The sequence below is a fragment of the Salarias fasciatus genome, chromosome 22 (assembly GCF_902148845.1).
Source record: "Salarias fasciatus chromosome 22, fSalaFa1.1, whole genome shotgun sequence".
NCBI classification, from domain to species: domain Eukaryota; kingdom Metazoa; phylum Chordata; class Actinopteri; order Blenniiformes; family Blenniidae; genus Salarias; species Salarias fasciatus.
The window spans coordinates 15882366-15899121 of NC_043765.1; the positions used below are offsets into that span (position 1 = coordinate 15882366).

Genomic DNA, 16756 nt, shown 5'->3' on the forward strand with positions numbered 1-16756 from the left:
GCCTGTAATTGTCTGAATTTCCCAGCCTCCTCATTTTGTCCTTTATGACAGGGACGTAAATGTAAAGGTATCAAACCAAAAACAAGTTTGGAGAAAATTGAAAAACAGCAGTAAAATTATTGATAGATTTGATAAACAGAAAACTGAACAGTTCTTCAATGACAGAGAGCTTTTCAATTTTTTTTTCTGTAATTGTTAAAGTGAAACCAATCTATGAGGAAAAATATCCATTGCATTCGCTTCACGACATCGATATTTAATATTATACACTGGATGATGAAGGGGGGGTATTATGCAAAATCCACTTTTTTGAGCTTTGTATAATGCTATAGTGTCATTTACCCATTAAAACAAAGCATGGAGTTGTTTCCTGAACCATTCATGCATATTTGAGCAATCCCTGAATCTCCCCCTGGCAGCCATGTTGAGCGCTGAAACGCTCATGCTGCACAGCTCCGCCCGTAATGCACAGCTCCGCCCCATCTCTGACGTAGTCTGCACAGCTCCTCCTGTACAGCTCGCATTCCCCCGCCCCTCTCCACTCTGGAGTTTCTGATGACGTTAGAACGCTGGACATGCATTGCAGCTCAGTTTGAGTTTGCCTAACTTTACTTTTTGTCAGCTGAACTATACGTTTATCTTTGAGTTAGCTTCACCGACACTCAGTTCTAACCAGGATTTAAGTTCACACTGTAATAAATTTCAGGCCAATTACACTTAGAAACATTAATTCAATCAACGTGTGCGTGCAGCAAGAGAGCACGCGCACTCGCCCAGGCAGAGGTGAGTTAGCTATGCAGCAGCCGCCCTGCTTACCTCGGATATATCCATTGTCTGCTAAACATCCACCGTAAACAGTTAAACATGGAGGATGCTGCGGACTCGGAGGCTCTCATTTTTACCCCACAGCTAATGCCCATGCACAATTAGAGGGGCGTGGCTTGGTAGCTCACAAAGCAGAGGGAGGGCGGAACCTCCAGACGTTGGATTAAAAAAAACCCTCTCTTTCTTTCAAAACTCCGGACACGAGCTTTAATGTGTCCATGTTTTTCATGGTTGTTGAACTTTAACGCATGAAGGACAGTTGTCACGTTTCAGTTTTTACAGCTTTGTTGTAGGATAAAACATCTTAATAGTGTACTTGAGGAAACTATAAAAAATTAAAATAAAACATGAACGTGTCCAGCCAAGCATTTTAAAAACATCATATAATCTGTTATTATACCAGAACATCAACAGTCTGATACAGTCAGCAGGTTTAGTGTTATTAACTCTGGCAATGATCTCTGTCTGTGAGGAACGTGACTTTTGTGGAGTTATGAGATGAACTTTGACTGAGTTTTTTTGCCTACGCTACGTAGTTCAATCAACAAACAAAAATATAAAGCATCCCATTTGGTGTTCTTCTTTCAAGAATGATGACAATGCAAATTTGTCAAATAGATTGTTAAAATATGAGAAAACTCTGTAATTATAAACTAATATCGAGAGTTTTCTGTGCAAACACCTGAGCATTCACACGCTTGCTTGAGGGTCTGACCTTTTCTGTAGAACAATGCAAACCTTCTCTTTTAAAAGTCTGCGGAGTGACAAGACTGAATCTTTCAACTGTGATTTGAAGATCGTCCTCTTGCTGTTTGCTCTGGTTGTGCTGCTCCTGTATGAACCTCAGAGAGTGAAGCGCAGACTGACAGACTGATCGTCACATATTCTGAAACAACTTCGGCCACACCAGCTAGAATAAAATGAAATCCTGACACATGAACACAGTCTGAATGAACAGTGTTTATACAAACTCTGATCAGTGTTGTGATCCTGCTACATGAGAAGCCTTCTCGTCTTTCAGAAAAAACTTTGCTTTCATTAAACAGAAGTGACTATTTAACTACATTTAACTTCCCTTTAAACTCTTTCCAGTTTATGACCAAAACAAATAACAGGGGAAAACAATAAAGGATTATGTTGTGTTGAGCAATGATGTGCACTTCAATGAAGCAACAAAGTACACACATGAATCTAACACCATTCCAGTATGCCATCTGAGTTGCTAAAATATATGTGGAATTACAGTAATGTGTTATAACTGTCTACTGTGGCATAATATTATGAGAGGTGTGTTCCTGGTATTTACAACCAGGATGTAAGATGGAGCTAAACAGTCACTTCTGTTTAATGAAAGCAACGATTTACTGGGAAAACTGGAAGACTTCTCATCTTATACATCTTTATGGCCAATGTCTGATATATCCATCTCACGTGTCTTTTATTGGTTAGTTTGTTGTGTGTATTCCAGCAATTTTTACAGTCAGTGATAAAGTTATCCAGTTTGGAATTTGAGGCTTGTTGAGTTTTCTTGTTCATGCTCCAACACTCCAACAACAGAAACCTCAGAGAAGATCGGTCTGGAGGATTGCAACTGGGAGAGAAGTAAAACAAGCAGGACAGCAGACCTGGAGGGCCGGGATTGAGTAGCCTGCTATAATTCAATATGTACCTATGGAAGTAAATGTCTGTGCATTTATATATTACCGTACTTTGTAAACACACACACAGAAATGATATTCACATGAAAGGCTACCTGATATTTTAGTGTTATTACAGGGAAGTTATGTAGTAAGAGATTTGGGAAATAAGATCATAAATGAAGATAAAACTCACATATATTTGTTAAAATGAGCTCCTGGGTGATGAGACTGCTGACATCAGATGTGTAAGTGGGACAGTAAATGTATAATGACAGTAACAGTTGGTAAGTTGGTAATTTCTGGGGCTAACAATTGAAATTCCATAGAAAATGCCGGGGGTCATTTTTGACCACACTTATGGAAAAGTGGGGTAGTGATATAAAAACTGCAATTCTTAAAATGTATGAAACATTTAAAAAAGATACAAATGGGTTTATGTAACAAACATGTTTTATGAGGAATACCTGGAATATGAAAGTATAAAAACCTTTACTGTCAAAGATATTGAAGAATAATGACCCTTGGCTCATTTTTGACCCCACTTATGCATCCAAGGGTTAAGATCAAACACACTCTTTAAAACCTCAATTTCTCAGGGTGATCAAGCAATGAGGATAGTTGAAATTTAAATGGCCTTTCTCTAACAATTTGGCAAAGTTGGATATTTTCATATGGGGACATGTGGCAGGATATTTTCATATCTTTCAGAGTCGAGTTTTGAAGCATTGGATTGATATCATTGGTCAAATGATGTCTGCATGAATCAATAACTGTACACTGTGGTGTACATTGGAGGGAAGGAGTTCTCACATTTGAAGGAGCGGGGAGGTAACGGTGGGTGTCATAAGGGTGAAAGTGATCCGTCAAATGTGGGCTTCATGTGATGACAGCTGTCAGTTCTGTGCACGGAAATAAACGACCATCGACTGCACTCCCTCTGTTTCCTCCTTTGCTACCTCCACAACACAAGAACATAGTCTGACCATTAGACAACAAACAACCGAAGTAGCTCAGTGGGACATAAAACATGTAATTCAAAATATGAAGTCCAATTTGATCAAGTTAAACCTGGTTTGAAAAAGACATGATGTCTCCTCTCAGCAAGCCGGCAGTGAAGGAGTGAATCACTGAGAAGATTCACACTAAAAGCTTCTCATCGTGCTGGAATCTTTCCCTCCTGACTAAAAGTGAAGCGGCGGTGAATCTGGACAATTTACCAGTTTACTGATGGATAAAGAATGAAGCTGTAATGGAATCAATTAGGATGTATTGAATAGGAGCTGGAGCAAGAGCTTCATGTGTTGTTACATAACCAGTGCTGAAGTTAACAAAGTCTGTGTTCATATGAGTCACCGTGTTCATATGTATTCATTATATTTAGTGATCGTTAAAATGGACTTTGAGTCAATGAAGCTTGCAGGAATCTACCTTTTAATGTAATTTGTTGTTGGAGATAAGAAAAGAAGAGTGTTTATTTAATTTTTATGAATTTATGAAAAGGTTTCCAGTTAATTTGCTGATATTTCATGCTGCAATGTTTCATCTAACTCTTCTGCACTGCTTACCGTGTTCAGGGTCACGCGGTGCTTGAGTGACAATACAATGCAATTAGTTGTTCATACATATGAGTTAACACAAGTGTTTTTACTGTTACAGTTCTTTGTGGATAGTATCATCATATAATCTGTTATTATCCCAGAACATGAACCAGTCTCATACGGTCAGTTTACTGTTGTTAACTCTGGCAATGATCTCTAATGTCTGTGAGGAACGTGACTTTTGTGGAGGTATGAGATGAACCTTCACTGAGTGATTTTCCTGCGTAGTTCAATAAAAAAAAAAAAAAAGTACAAAACACCCCATCTGGTCTGCTTCTTTCAAGAATGATGAAAATGCTAATTTGTCAAGGAGATTATTAAGATATCAGAAAACTCTGTAAATATAAACTAATATCCAGAGTTGTAAATTTTTCATAAAATCACACAGATAAGACGAAAAGACTGAAAGACAAGAGAAGACTGGAAACAGAGCAGTGTTAAGCTTGTTAACGAGAAGAGAGAAAATATGCTGTATGGATGACACATGGCAGTTCTTGAGTAAAGCCGAACGAAACTTAAATCGATCGCCTGGACATTTATTTATTTTTTTTTTTACATCGGGTGTTACAGCTGAATCCACAACATTCCATGTGTGACTGTACAACGGATATGAAAAGGATGATTAAAAATAGTGAAATAAGTTTTGGACAAACAACTCGAGGTCCACCATTGTGTCATTTAGTCTTTTGAACATCAGTGTAATTAATACAAAGTAGAATCTGACTTTCCATCATCTCAGGAGGATTTGCATGTTGCACAAATCTACTAGTTGAAGAAAATGACGAGGAATAAACCATTTATTATTCTATTAGTGACAGGAAGGTTTTGGGTTTTCTCTGGAATGACATGGCTTTTCATTGTACTTGTAATCTGAAACCAAAAGTCTGAGTGATAATGAAGTTGAAAATAAAAAGTACTTTCAGTATTTTTTCCTCTTAATCTTTTACCTTTACATTTGGGAAGGAGTTTATCAAAACGTAGCAAAACACATAAGAAACTCTGTGTGTATCAATTATAAATTAAATCAGTCTCTGAGAAAACACCTGACACACACATGCATGCACACACAGCCAATTTAAAGTCAGGCGTGCCAAGAGACAATATAATATTCAGAATGCTCCTTCAGCCAAACCAAGACTTGAACCCGGGACCACCTTATGAGGGGACATCGCTACTGTGCAGTCCGTCAATAAAAGTTCTATAATCATAAACTGCTGATGCTGTCTGTTTCACAAAGGTTTTTCCATCTGTTGTTGTCCTTGTTGTTAAATGCATTTTTCCTCACTCCACTGATTGATGCAGTCATGGGTAAGATTTTTTAACAACTGAACTGTTGAACAAATTTTACAGAGATTTCTGTTTTTTTTTAGACTCCAATCTGTTTCCTGTTATATTCATGTTCCTGATTGTTCTCTGGTTCAATAATTTGGTGGCAAAATTATTCTCCAGTTGAAGATGGTAATTTGCTCAAACCAGTCAGTGCCGGTACGTTACGGGTATTTTGGAAAATTCATTACTTTTTCAATGTAAAATGCTGATTTTGTGTTTTTAAATCAAAGCAGGTGCATGCGGCAGATCGAAGCCGACTGTGAGTGAGGACACAACCTGAACATGTCATTAGAACATCACAGGGAAAACACAAAATGAAGGAGAATCACACACATTCACATCCATTTTTAATTTCATTGTTGAAAGTTGTTCACATCTTGTTCAATAGAAAACAGTTTTCTGAGGTTCAGTGTTGGAAATGTATATTTTGAAGTAATTTAAACGGATGAACATCAGTGAAAGACTACATAACTTCGAGCACTCCTGCTGTTTTTTTACCTGCAGCATGTGATTTCTATCATTGATGATTTTAACAGTAGACTGAAGTCCACATTGGACTCAGCAGCTTCACTCTTAACCAATCAAAGAACAGCTTGAATCTGGTAAGGGTTTAAGGTTTGCAGCAGTAGTACTCTGTAAAATTGATACATTTATAAAAATCGATGTAAAATAAATGGACATCAGTGAAAGACTGACACACAAATTCTATTGGGTGAATTAATTCTTGCAAAATTACTCGGATAAAAGCAGAGAGCTGTTCTTTGACATAATGTCAAATGAGGCACAAACAAAGCGAAAGAGTATAGAACACGGAGTATCATTCCATCGGAACAGTTTGCCATAATTGGTATGACCACAGTGTTCAATTCTTTGACAATTATCAGGCTGTCCAACATCCCAAACGGCAAAGTTGAACCTGGATCCGTCAGACCACATCCAGGCTCCTTCCTTATGAACGTCACTGAGTCCAATCCAGGTATAGCTCTGCTCAGGATTCAAACTCTTAATCAACCAGTTGACAAAGTTGTGTTCCTCCTCACTGTGGATGGACACCAGGTTGGCTCCCAGAGACACACAGTAGAGTTCTGCATCAGCCCAGGTCTTGTCTGCGGCGACGTACCGATAGCAGCGGTCTTTGAAGCTGTACCAGAACAGTGGACAACCGCCACGCTGGAGCTTCATGTTTTTCTCCTCCAAGGGAGCCGCAGCACAAAGAGCGAGGAAACACAAAAAGAGGAAAAACATCATGTTGAAGCTTCAAATGTCTCTGAGTGAGAAGGCCTTGATGTCTTGCTGGAGCTGTTCAGAGCCGTTTGAGGAGACTGAATCACACAGAGGAGAAAGTCTTTTATATCCCTGAGAGAGGCGGAGCTGCACTGAGAGAGTCTGATCAACAGCTTTGTTCAGGTCAATAAAATAATTGTTTTAACTTGTCACCGCCAATTTCTTGCCTGCCACTGATCACTGCGAGGAGTCTGATAAGATTATGGTGATTTGACTCAGATGAAAGTCAAATCTGGCACAGTTGCTGCCCTCTGCTCCAGGAGCAGTTGCTGAAACCAGCTCAGGTGGGATTTGAATGAAATCACTGTCAACAAAATACTGCTGCTTTTAGCCAACAAATCAACAGAGTCATTCTGATTTCCTTCCCAATGTGTGGGTGATATGACTATACATGTGTCTGCCTCTAGATTAGATCAGGTCAATAGCATTTAGCAAAAAGAGCTAATGTCTCCTTATGGTGGAGAAGAAGCCAAAAGAAAGTGGGGGCTGACCTGAAGACAAAGTTGGGGCTCAACATGCTGTGGGTGAAGTTCCAAAGTTAAACATCTGTCTGTGCAACCAACCATTAGAACAAGTGACGGAGATTTGCGTAACTGTTTGGTGTCACTTTCGAGCAAACTGTGAACAACGTGCAAGAGACACCAAACTAATCAGTTGCAATGTCCATTTTAATGTAAACAGAAACATTTACTACACTCTCTAGTATAGATGTGATTTGAACTGTTGTCCCATTGTGTGGTGGAGTGCTGCTTTATTTCTTTTCAGATTTATGCATTTTTTAAACTGCTAAAGAGACAGTGCACTAATTTATTTTCAAGTTACAGTTACCCTCATTCTTGTTCTATTTTATTTTGCTTCTAACAGACAGTGCACTTATTTATTTTCATGTTTCAACTAGCCTTAAATTAGCCTTGCATTGTTCCATTTGTGAATGTGATGTTCCCTGCTGTTAAGAATAAATCTTTTGTTAAGTAACATGATTTGCATTTTTTCTTTCATAAGAAAGACAGTATTTTCGTAGAAATGAACAGATTGATTCAGGGGGAAATTCAGCTTTGCAGAAAAATTGCTGCTTATCAATTAATCAATAATCGATCGATAAGATGAAAAAAACTGTCGATTAATGAATTACTCGATAATTTGCATCCCTAGTGTACAATATACTTTAAATGGTGTCTTCATTTGTACTTGCCCCAAACCTGTGCATGAGCACATTAGCCTGTGCATACATCATGCGACACAGCCGCTGAACGTCTTCATCATCTGTCAGTTCATCAGTGATAAAATGTCCCAGATTTATTTGCTGACCACAGTAAGAGTATTCCCACATAATCTGAAGTGTGAAAAACTCAGAGATTTATCACCTTGTGTTCTACAGATCATCATCACACTTTTTCCAGCATTACATTTGATGTCATAGTCAAGTCCATACTTGGTGCACATATTAAGCAGGTCCTGGAGTCCAGCGCTGCTTGGACTCAGTACAACAAGATCATCGGCATACATCAAATGATTTTAAACAGCACAGCAGAGAGGATTCCACCCTGCCTCACTCCATTGGTTACACCAAATGACGATGAGACACAAGTGCCCCACCTCACCTGCATCACCTTGTGGGCATACCAACAGGCTAAGATCCTCAAAATATACTGAGGAACTCCTTGCTGACACAGTTTCATAAACAGCTTCAGGTGATTAACACGATGCTTTTGATGCATCACTGATGATACCTCCTGATGATCTCTTTGAGAGCAAATATACATAAGTCCGTGCCATGCTTTGTCTTAAACCCAAAATGATCGTCTGCAGAGTAGATAATATGCTGTATTCTACCCAGCAGTACCTTTTCTAGAACTTTAGATGCAATGCTAGCAAGAGCAATGGGCCTGTAATTGTCTGAATTTCCCAGCCTCCTCATTTTGTCCTTTATGACAGGGACGTAAATGTAAAGGTATCAAACCAAAAAACAAGTTTGGAGAAAATTGAAAAACAGCAGTAAAATTATTGATAGATTTGATAAACAGAAAACTGAACAGTTCTTCAATGACAGAGAGCTTTTCAATTTTTTTTTCTGTAATTGTTAAAAGTGAAACCAATCTATGAGGAAAAATATCCATTGCATTCGCTTCACGACATCGATATTTAATATTATACACTGGATGATGAAGGGGGGGTATTATGCAAAATCCACTTTTTTGAGCTTTGTATAATGCTATAGTGTCATTTACCCCATTAAAACAAAGCATGGAGTTGTTTCCTGAACCATTCATGCATATTTGAGCAATCCCTGAATCTCCCCCTGGCAGCCATGTTGAGCGCTGAAACGCTCATGCTGCACAGCTCCGCCCGTAATGCACAGCTCCGCCCCATCTCTGACGTAGTCTGCACAGCTCCTCCTGTACAGCTCGCATTCCCCCGCCCCTCTCCACTCTGGAGTTTCTGATGACGTTAGAACGCTGGACATGCATTGCAGCTCAGTTTGAGTTTGCCTAACTTTACTTTTTGTCAGCTGAACTATACGTTTATCTTTGAGTTAGCTTCACCGACACTCTGTTCTAACCAGGATTTAAGTTCACACTGTAATAAATTTCAGGCCAATTACACTTAGAAACATTAATTCAATCAACGTGTGCGTGCAGCAAGAGAGCACGCGCACTCGCCCAGGCAGAGGTGAGTTAGCTATGCAGCAGCCGCCCTGCTTACCTCGGATATATCCATTGTCTGCTAAACATCCACCGTAAACAGTTAAACATGGAGGATGCTGCGGACTCGGAGGCTCTCATTTTTACCCCACAGCTAATGCCCATGCACAATTAGAGGGGCGTGGCTTGGTAGCTCACAAAGCAGAGGGAGGGCGGAACCTCCAGACGTTGGATTAAAAAAAACCCTCTCTTTCTTTCAAAACTCCGGACACGAGCTTTAATGTGTCCATGTTTTTCATGGTTGTTGAACTTTAACGCATGAAGGACAGTTGTCACGTTTCAGTTTTTACAGCTTTGTTGTAGGATAAAACATCTTAATAGTGTACTTGAGGAAACTATAAAAAATTAAAATAAAACATGAACGTGTCCAGCCAAGCATTTTAAAAACATCATATAATCTGTTATTACACCAGAACATCAACAGTCTGATACAGTCAGCAGGTTTAGTGTTATTAACTCTGGCAATGATCTCTGTCTGTGAGGAACGTGACTTTTGTGGAGTTATGAGATGAACTTTGACTGAGTTTTTTGCCTACGCTACGTAGTTCAATCAACAAACAAAAATATAAAGCATCCCATTTGGTGTTCTTCTTTCAAGAATGATGACAATGCAAATTTGTCAAATAGATTGTTAAAATATGAGAAAACTCTGTAATTATAAACTAATATCGAGAGTTTTCTGTGCAAACACCTGAGCATTCACACGCTTGCTTGAGGGTCTGACCTTTTCTGTAGAACAATGCAAACCTTCTCTTTTAAAAGTCTGCAGAGTGACAAAGACTGAATCTTTCAACTGTGATTTGAAGATCGTCCTCTTGCTGTTTGCTCTGGTTGTGCTGCTCCTGTATGAACCTCAGAGAGTGAAGCGCAGACTGACAGACTGATCGTCACATATTCTGAAACAACTTCGGCCACACCAGCTAGAATAAAATGAAATCCTGACACATGAACACAGTCTGAATGAACAGTGTTTATACAAACTCTGATCAAGTGTTGTGATCCTGCTACATGAGAAGCCTTCTCGTCTTTCAGAAAAAACTTTGCTTTCATTAAACAGAAGTGACTATTTAACTACATTTAACTTCCCTTTAAACTCTTTCCAGTTTATGACCAAAACAAATAACAGGGGAAAACAATAAAGGATTATGTTGTGTTGAGCAATGATGTGCACTTCAATGAAGCAACAAAGTACACACATGAATCTAACACCATTCCAGTATGCCATCTGAGTTGCTAAAATATATGTGGAATTACAGTAATGTGTTATAACTGTCTACTGTGGCATAATATTATGAGAGGTGTGTTCCTGGTATTTACAACCAGGATGTAAGATGGAGCTAAACAGTCACTTCTGTTTAATGAAAGCAACGATTTACTGGGAAAACTGGAAGACTTCTCATCTTATACATCTTTATGGCCAATGTCTGATATATCCATCTCACGTGTCTTTTATTGGTTAGTTTGTTGTGTGTATTCCAGCAATTTTTACAGTCAGTGATAAAGTTATCCAGTTTGGAATTTGAGGCTTGTTGAGTTTTCTTGTTCATGCTCCAACACTCCAACAACAGAAACCTCAGAGAAGATCGGTCTGGAGGATTGCAACTGGGAGAGAAGTAAAACAAGCAGGACAGCAGACCTGGAGGGCCGGGATTGAGTAGCCTTGCTATAATTCAATATGTACCTATGGAAGTAAATGTCTGTGCATTTATATATTACCGTACTTTGTAAACACACACACAGAAATGATATTCACATGAAAGGCTACCTGATATTTTAGTGTTATTACAGGGAAGTTATGTAGTAAGAGATTTGGGAAATAAGATCATAAATGAAGATAAAACTCACATATATTTGTTAAAATGAGCTCCTGGGTGATGAGACTGCTGACATCAGATGTGTAAGTGGGACAGTAAATGTATAATGACAGTAACAGTTGGTAAGTTGGTAATTTCTGGGGCTAACAATTGAAATTCCATAGAAAATGCCGGGGGTCATTTTTGACCACACTTATGGAAAAGTGGGGTAGTGATATAAAAACTGCAATTTCTTAAAATGTATGAAACATTTAAAAAAGATACAAATGGGTTTATGTAACAAACATGTTTTATGAGGAATACCTGGAATATGAAAGTATAAAAACCTTTACTGTCAAAGATATTGAAGAATAATGACCCTTGGCTCATTTTTGACCCCACTTATGCATCCAAGGGTTAAGATCAAACACACTCTTTAAAACCTCAATTTCTCAGGGTGATCAAGCAATGAGGATAGTTGAAATTTAAATGGCCTTTCTCTAACAATTTGGCAAAGTTGGATATTTTCATATGGGGACATGTGGCAGGATATTTTCATATCTTTCAGAGTCGAGTTTTGAAGCATTGGATTGATATCATTGGTCAAATGATGTCTGCATGAATCAATAACTGTACACTGTGGTGTACATTGGAGGGAAGGAGTTCTCACATTTGAAGGAGCGGGGAGGTAACGGTGGGTGTCATAAGGGTGAAAGTGATCCGTCAAATGTGGGCTTCATGTGATGACAGCTGTCAGTTCTGTGCACGGAAATAAACGACCATCGACTGCACTCCCTCTGTTTCCTCCTTTGCTACCTCCACAACACAAGAACATAGTCTGACCATTAGACAACAAACAACCGAAGTAGCTCAGTGGGACATAAAACATGTAATTCAAAATATGAAGTCCAATTTGATCAAGTTAAACCTGGGTTTGAAAAAGACATGATGTCTCCTCTCAGCAAGCCGGCAGTGAAGGAGTGAATCACTGAGAAGATTCACACTAAAAGCTTCTCATCGTGCTGGAATCTTTCCCTCCTGACTAAAAGTGAAGCGGCGGTGAATCTGGACAATTTACCAGTTTACTGATGGATAAAGAATGAAGCTGTAATGGAATCAATTAAGGATGTATTGAATAGGAGCTGGAGCAAGAGCTTCATGTGTTGTTACATAACCAGTGCTGAAGTTAACAAAGTCTGTGTTCATATGAGTCACCGTGTTCATATGTATTCATTATATTTAGTGATCGCTAAAATGGACTTTGAGTCAATGAAGCTTGCAGGAATCTACCTTTTAATGTAATTTGTTGTTGGAGATAAGAAAAGAAGAGTGTTTATTTAATTTTTATGAATTTATGAAAAGGTTTCCAGTTAATTTGCTGATATTTCATGCTGCAATGTTTCATCTAACTCTTCTGCACTGCTTACCGTGTTCAGGGTCACGCGGTGCTTGAGTGACAATACAATGCAATTAGTTGTTCATACATATGAGTTAACACAAGTGTTTTTACTGTTACAGTTCTTTGTGGATAGTATCATCATATAATCTGTTATTATCCCAGAACATGAACCAGTCTCATACGGTCAGTTTAGTGTTGTTAACTCTGGCAATGATCTCTAATGTCTGTGAGGAACGTGACTTTTGTGGAGGTATGAGATGAACCTTCACTGAGTGATTTTCCTGCGTAGTTCAATAAAAAAAAAAAAAAAAGTACAAAACACCCCATCTGGTCTGCTTCTTTCAAGAATGATGAAAATGCTAATTTGTCAAGGAGATTATTAAGATATCAGAAAACTCTGTAAATATAAACTAATATCCAGAGTTGTAAATTTTTCATAAAATCACACAGATAAGACGAAAAGACTGAAAGACAAGAGAAGACTGGAAACAGAGCAGTGTTAAGCTTGTTAACGAGAAGAGAGAAAATATGCTGTATGGATGACACATGGCAGTTCTTGAGTAAAGCCGAACGAAACTTAAATCGATCGCCTGGACATTTATTTTTTTTTTTTTTTACATCGGGTGTTACAGCTGAATCCACAACATTCCATGTGTGACTGTACAACGGATATGAAAAGGATGATTAAAAATAGTGAAATAAGTTTTGGACAAACAACTCGAGGTCCACCATTGTGTCATTTAGTCTTTTGAACATCAGTGTAATTAATACAAAGTAGAATCTGACTTTCCATCATCTCAGGAGGATTTGCATGTTGCACAAATCTACTAGTTGAAGAAAATGACGAGGAATAAACCATTTATTATTCTATTAGTGACAGGAAGGTTTTGGGTTTTCTCTGGAATGACATGGCTTTTCATTGTACTTGTAATCTGAAACCAAAAGTCTGAGTGATAATGAAGTTGAAAATAAAAAAGTACTTTCAGTATTTTTTCCTCTTAATCTTTTACCTTTACATTTGGGAAGGAGTTTATCAAAACGTAGCAAAACACATAAGAAACTCTGTGTGTATCAATTATAAATTAAATCAGTCTCTGAGAAAACACCTGACACACACATGCATGCACACACAGCCAATTTAAAGTCAGGCGTGCCAAGAGACAATATAATATTCAGAATGCTCCTTCAGCCAAACCAAGACTTGAACCCGGGACCACCTTATGAGGGGACATCGCTACTGTGCAGTCCGTCAATAAAAGTTCTATAATCATAAACTGCTGATGCTGTCTGTTTCACAAAGGTTTTTCCATCTGTTGTTGTCCTTGTTGTTAAATGCATTTTTCCTCACTCCACTGATTGATGCAGTCATGGGTAAGATTTTTTAACAACTGAACTGTTGAACAAATTTTACAGAGATTTCTGTTTTTTTTTAGACTCCAATCTGTTTCCTGTTATATTCATGTTCCTGATTTGTTCTCTGGTTCAATAATTTGGTGGCAAAATTATTCTCCAGTTGAAGATGGTAATTTGCTCAAACCAGTCAGTGCCGGTACGTTACGGGTATTTTGGAAAATTCATTACTTTTTCAATGTAAAATGCTGATTTTGTGTTTTTAAATCAAAGCAGGTGCATGCGGCAGATCGAAGCCGACTGTGAGTGAGGACACAACCTGAACATGTCATTAGAACATCACAGGGAAAACACAAAATGAAGGAGAATCACACACATTCACATCCATTTTTAATTTCATTGTTGAAAGTTGTTCACATCTTGTTCAATAGAAAACAGTTTTCTGAGGTTCAGTGTTGGAAATATATATTTTGAAGTAATTTAAACGGATGAACATCAGTGAAAGACTACATAACTTCGAGCACTCCTGCTGTTTTTTTACCTGCAGCATGTGATTTCTATCATTGATGATTTTAACAGTAGACTGAAGTCCACATTGGACTCAGCAGCTTCACTCTTAACCAATCAAAGAACAACTTGAATCTGGTAAGGGTTTAAGGTTTGCAGCAGTAGTACTCTGTAAAATTGATACATTTATAAAAATCGATGTAAAATAAATGGACATCAGTGAAAGACTGACACACAAATTCTATTGGGTGAATTAATTCTTGCAAAATTACTCGGATAAAAGCAGAGAGCTGTTCTTTGACATAATGTCAAATGAGGCACAAACAAAGCGAAAGAGTATAGAACACGGAATATCATTCCATCGGAACAGTTTGCCATAATTGGTATGACCACAGTGTTCAATTCTTTGACAATTATCAGGCTGTCCAACATCCCAAACGGCAAAGTTGAACCTGGATCCGTCAGACCACATCCAGGCTCCTTCCTTATGAACGTCACTGAGTCCAATCCAGGTATAGCTCTGCTCAGGATTCAAACTCTTAATCAACCAGTTGACAAAGTTGTGTTCCTCCTCACTGTGGATGGACACCAGGTTGGCTCCCAGAGACACACAGTAGAGTTCTGCATCAGCCCAGGTCTTGTCTGCGGCGACGTACCGATAGCAGCGGTCTTTGAAGCTGTACCAGAACAGTGGACAACCGCCACGCTGGAGCTTCATGTTTTTCTCCTCCAAGGGAGCCGCAGCACAAAGAGCGAGGAAACACAAAAAGAGGAAAAACATCATGTTGAAGCTTCAAATGTCTCTGAGTGAGAAGGCCTTGATGTCTTGCCGGAGCTGTTCAGAGCCGTTTGAGGAGACTGAATCACACAGAGGAGAAAGTCTTTTATATCCCTGAGAGAGGCGGAGCTGCACTGAGAGAGTCTTATCAACAGCTTTATGCAGGTCAGTACAATAAAATTAAATGGCAATAAAATATATATTTTTAACTTGTTGCTGCCGATTTCTTGCCTGCCACTGATCACTCTGAGGAGTCTGATAAGATTATGGTGATTGGACTTACAGAGGAAAGATAAAAATAGGTCAAACAAATATAAGTCAAATCTGGCACAGTTGCTGCTCCAGGAGCAGGTACTGAAGCCACCTCAGGTATAATTTGGATTAAATCACTGTCAACAAAATACTGCTGCTTTTAGCTAAGAAATCAACAGTCAGTTCTGATTTCTTTCCCAATGTGCGGATGATACCACTATATATGTCTGCTTCTAGATTGGATCAGGTCAATAGCGTGCTACAAAAAGAGCTAGTGTCTACTTATGAGTGGGTGGTGGAGAAGAAGCCAAAACAAAGTGGGGGCTCAACATGCTGTGGGTGAAGCTCCAAAGTTAAACATCTGTCTGTGCAACCAATCATTAGAGCAAGTGACCGAGATTTACTGGCGGGTGTTACTTTAGAGCAAACTGCGAACAACACACAAGAGACACCTGTTGGGGTTTACGATTGGTAATAGGGCTTGGGATCGTGACATCATCACTTGGAGTCGCGGCCATATTGGCCGCTCTCTCCCGTTGTTTCCATGGATCACGAACGCACCATGTACAGACATGCTGTCATCGCTCGTGCGGACACATTCGCTATTTTTTTCAATCTTCAATTCCAACCCTGCCCAGACGTTGTATTGTTGGTTGTGATAGCAGAACTAGGGTTGCCAACTCCCAGAGATTGAAATAAGGAACGCCTCTCGCGGGCAGCTGAAAAAAACTGGGTTTTTTGGGGGGTGAAAAACGCATATAGTATAACAGCATTTTGCCACAGTTATACCTATTACAGACTATAAAAACACATTAAGCTACTGCATTACACCTACAGTAGCAAGACTGCAATAACTCATGATCAGCTTGATCTGTTTGTATTTGAGGCCTACAGTCAGACAGTTATCATTCAAGTATCATCCATCATCATGGACAGCAGCTCTCAGCCACTGCACCGGACGGTAGAGCAGCTCAGCAGCTCCTTCAGTGGCGACTGAGACCCTCAGTGCAGGAAGGAGCTGCCACAGGTCTCTCATCCCCACCGCTGTCAGGCTGTACAGTTCTACTGTGTAGAATATGAGCAATAATCCTGGACATTATAGTGTCCTGCCCCCCCCTTAAGAAATTCAGTGACACTTTATCATCCATTCACTCTGCTGTATCCATTCACTCCGCTAAAACATATTGTACATATTATATATCATACTGTATAGTTACATATTGCATCATATATTGCATATTGTATTGTATATAATATATATATCCTGTTATATTTTTAAGATTCAGGTTGTACATACAG

The 16756-nt window shown here is 38.9% G+C and overlaps 2 protein-coding genes across 2 annotated transcripts; both read right to left on the reverse strand.

Annotated features, from left to right (window-relative positions):
• Nucleotides 1–6124: 6124 nt before the first annotated feature.
• Nucleotides 6125–6705, reverse strand: LOC115409797 (galactose-specific lectin nattectin-like). The gene has a single exon (XM_030121073.1). The coding sequence runs from the start codon at nt 6638–6640 to the stop codon at nt 6125–6127; it is 516 nt and encodes a 171-aa protein (XP_029976933.1). The 5' UTR covers nt 6641–6705.
• A 7990-nt stretch (nt 6706–14695) lies between these two features.
• LOC115409798 (galactose-specific lectin nattectin-like) lies at nt 14696–15211 on the reverse strand. Its single transcript, XM_030121074.1, has one exon. It carries the CDS (start codon nt 15209–15211, stop codon nt 14696–14698), a length of 516 nt encoding a protein of 171 aa, XP_029976934.1.
• Between the last annotated feature and the right edge of the window lie 1545 nt (nt 15212–16756).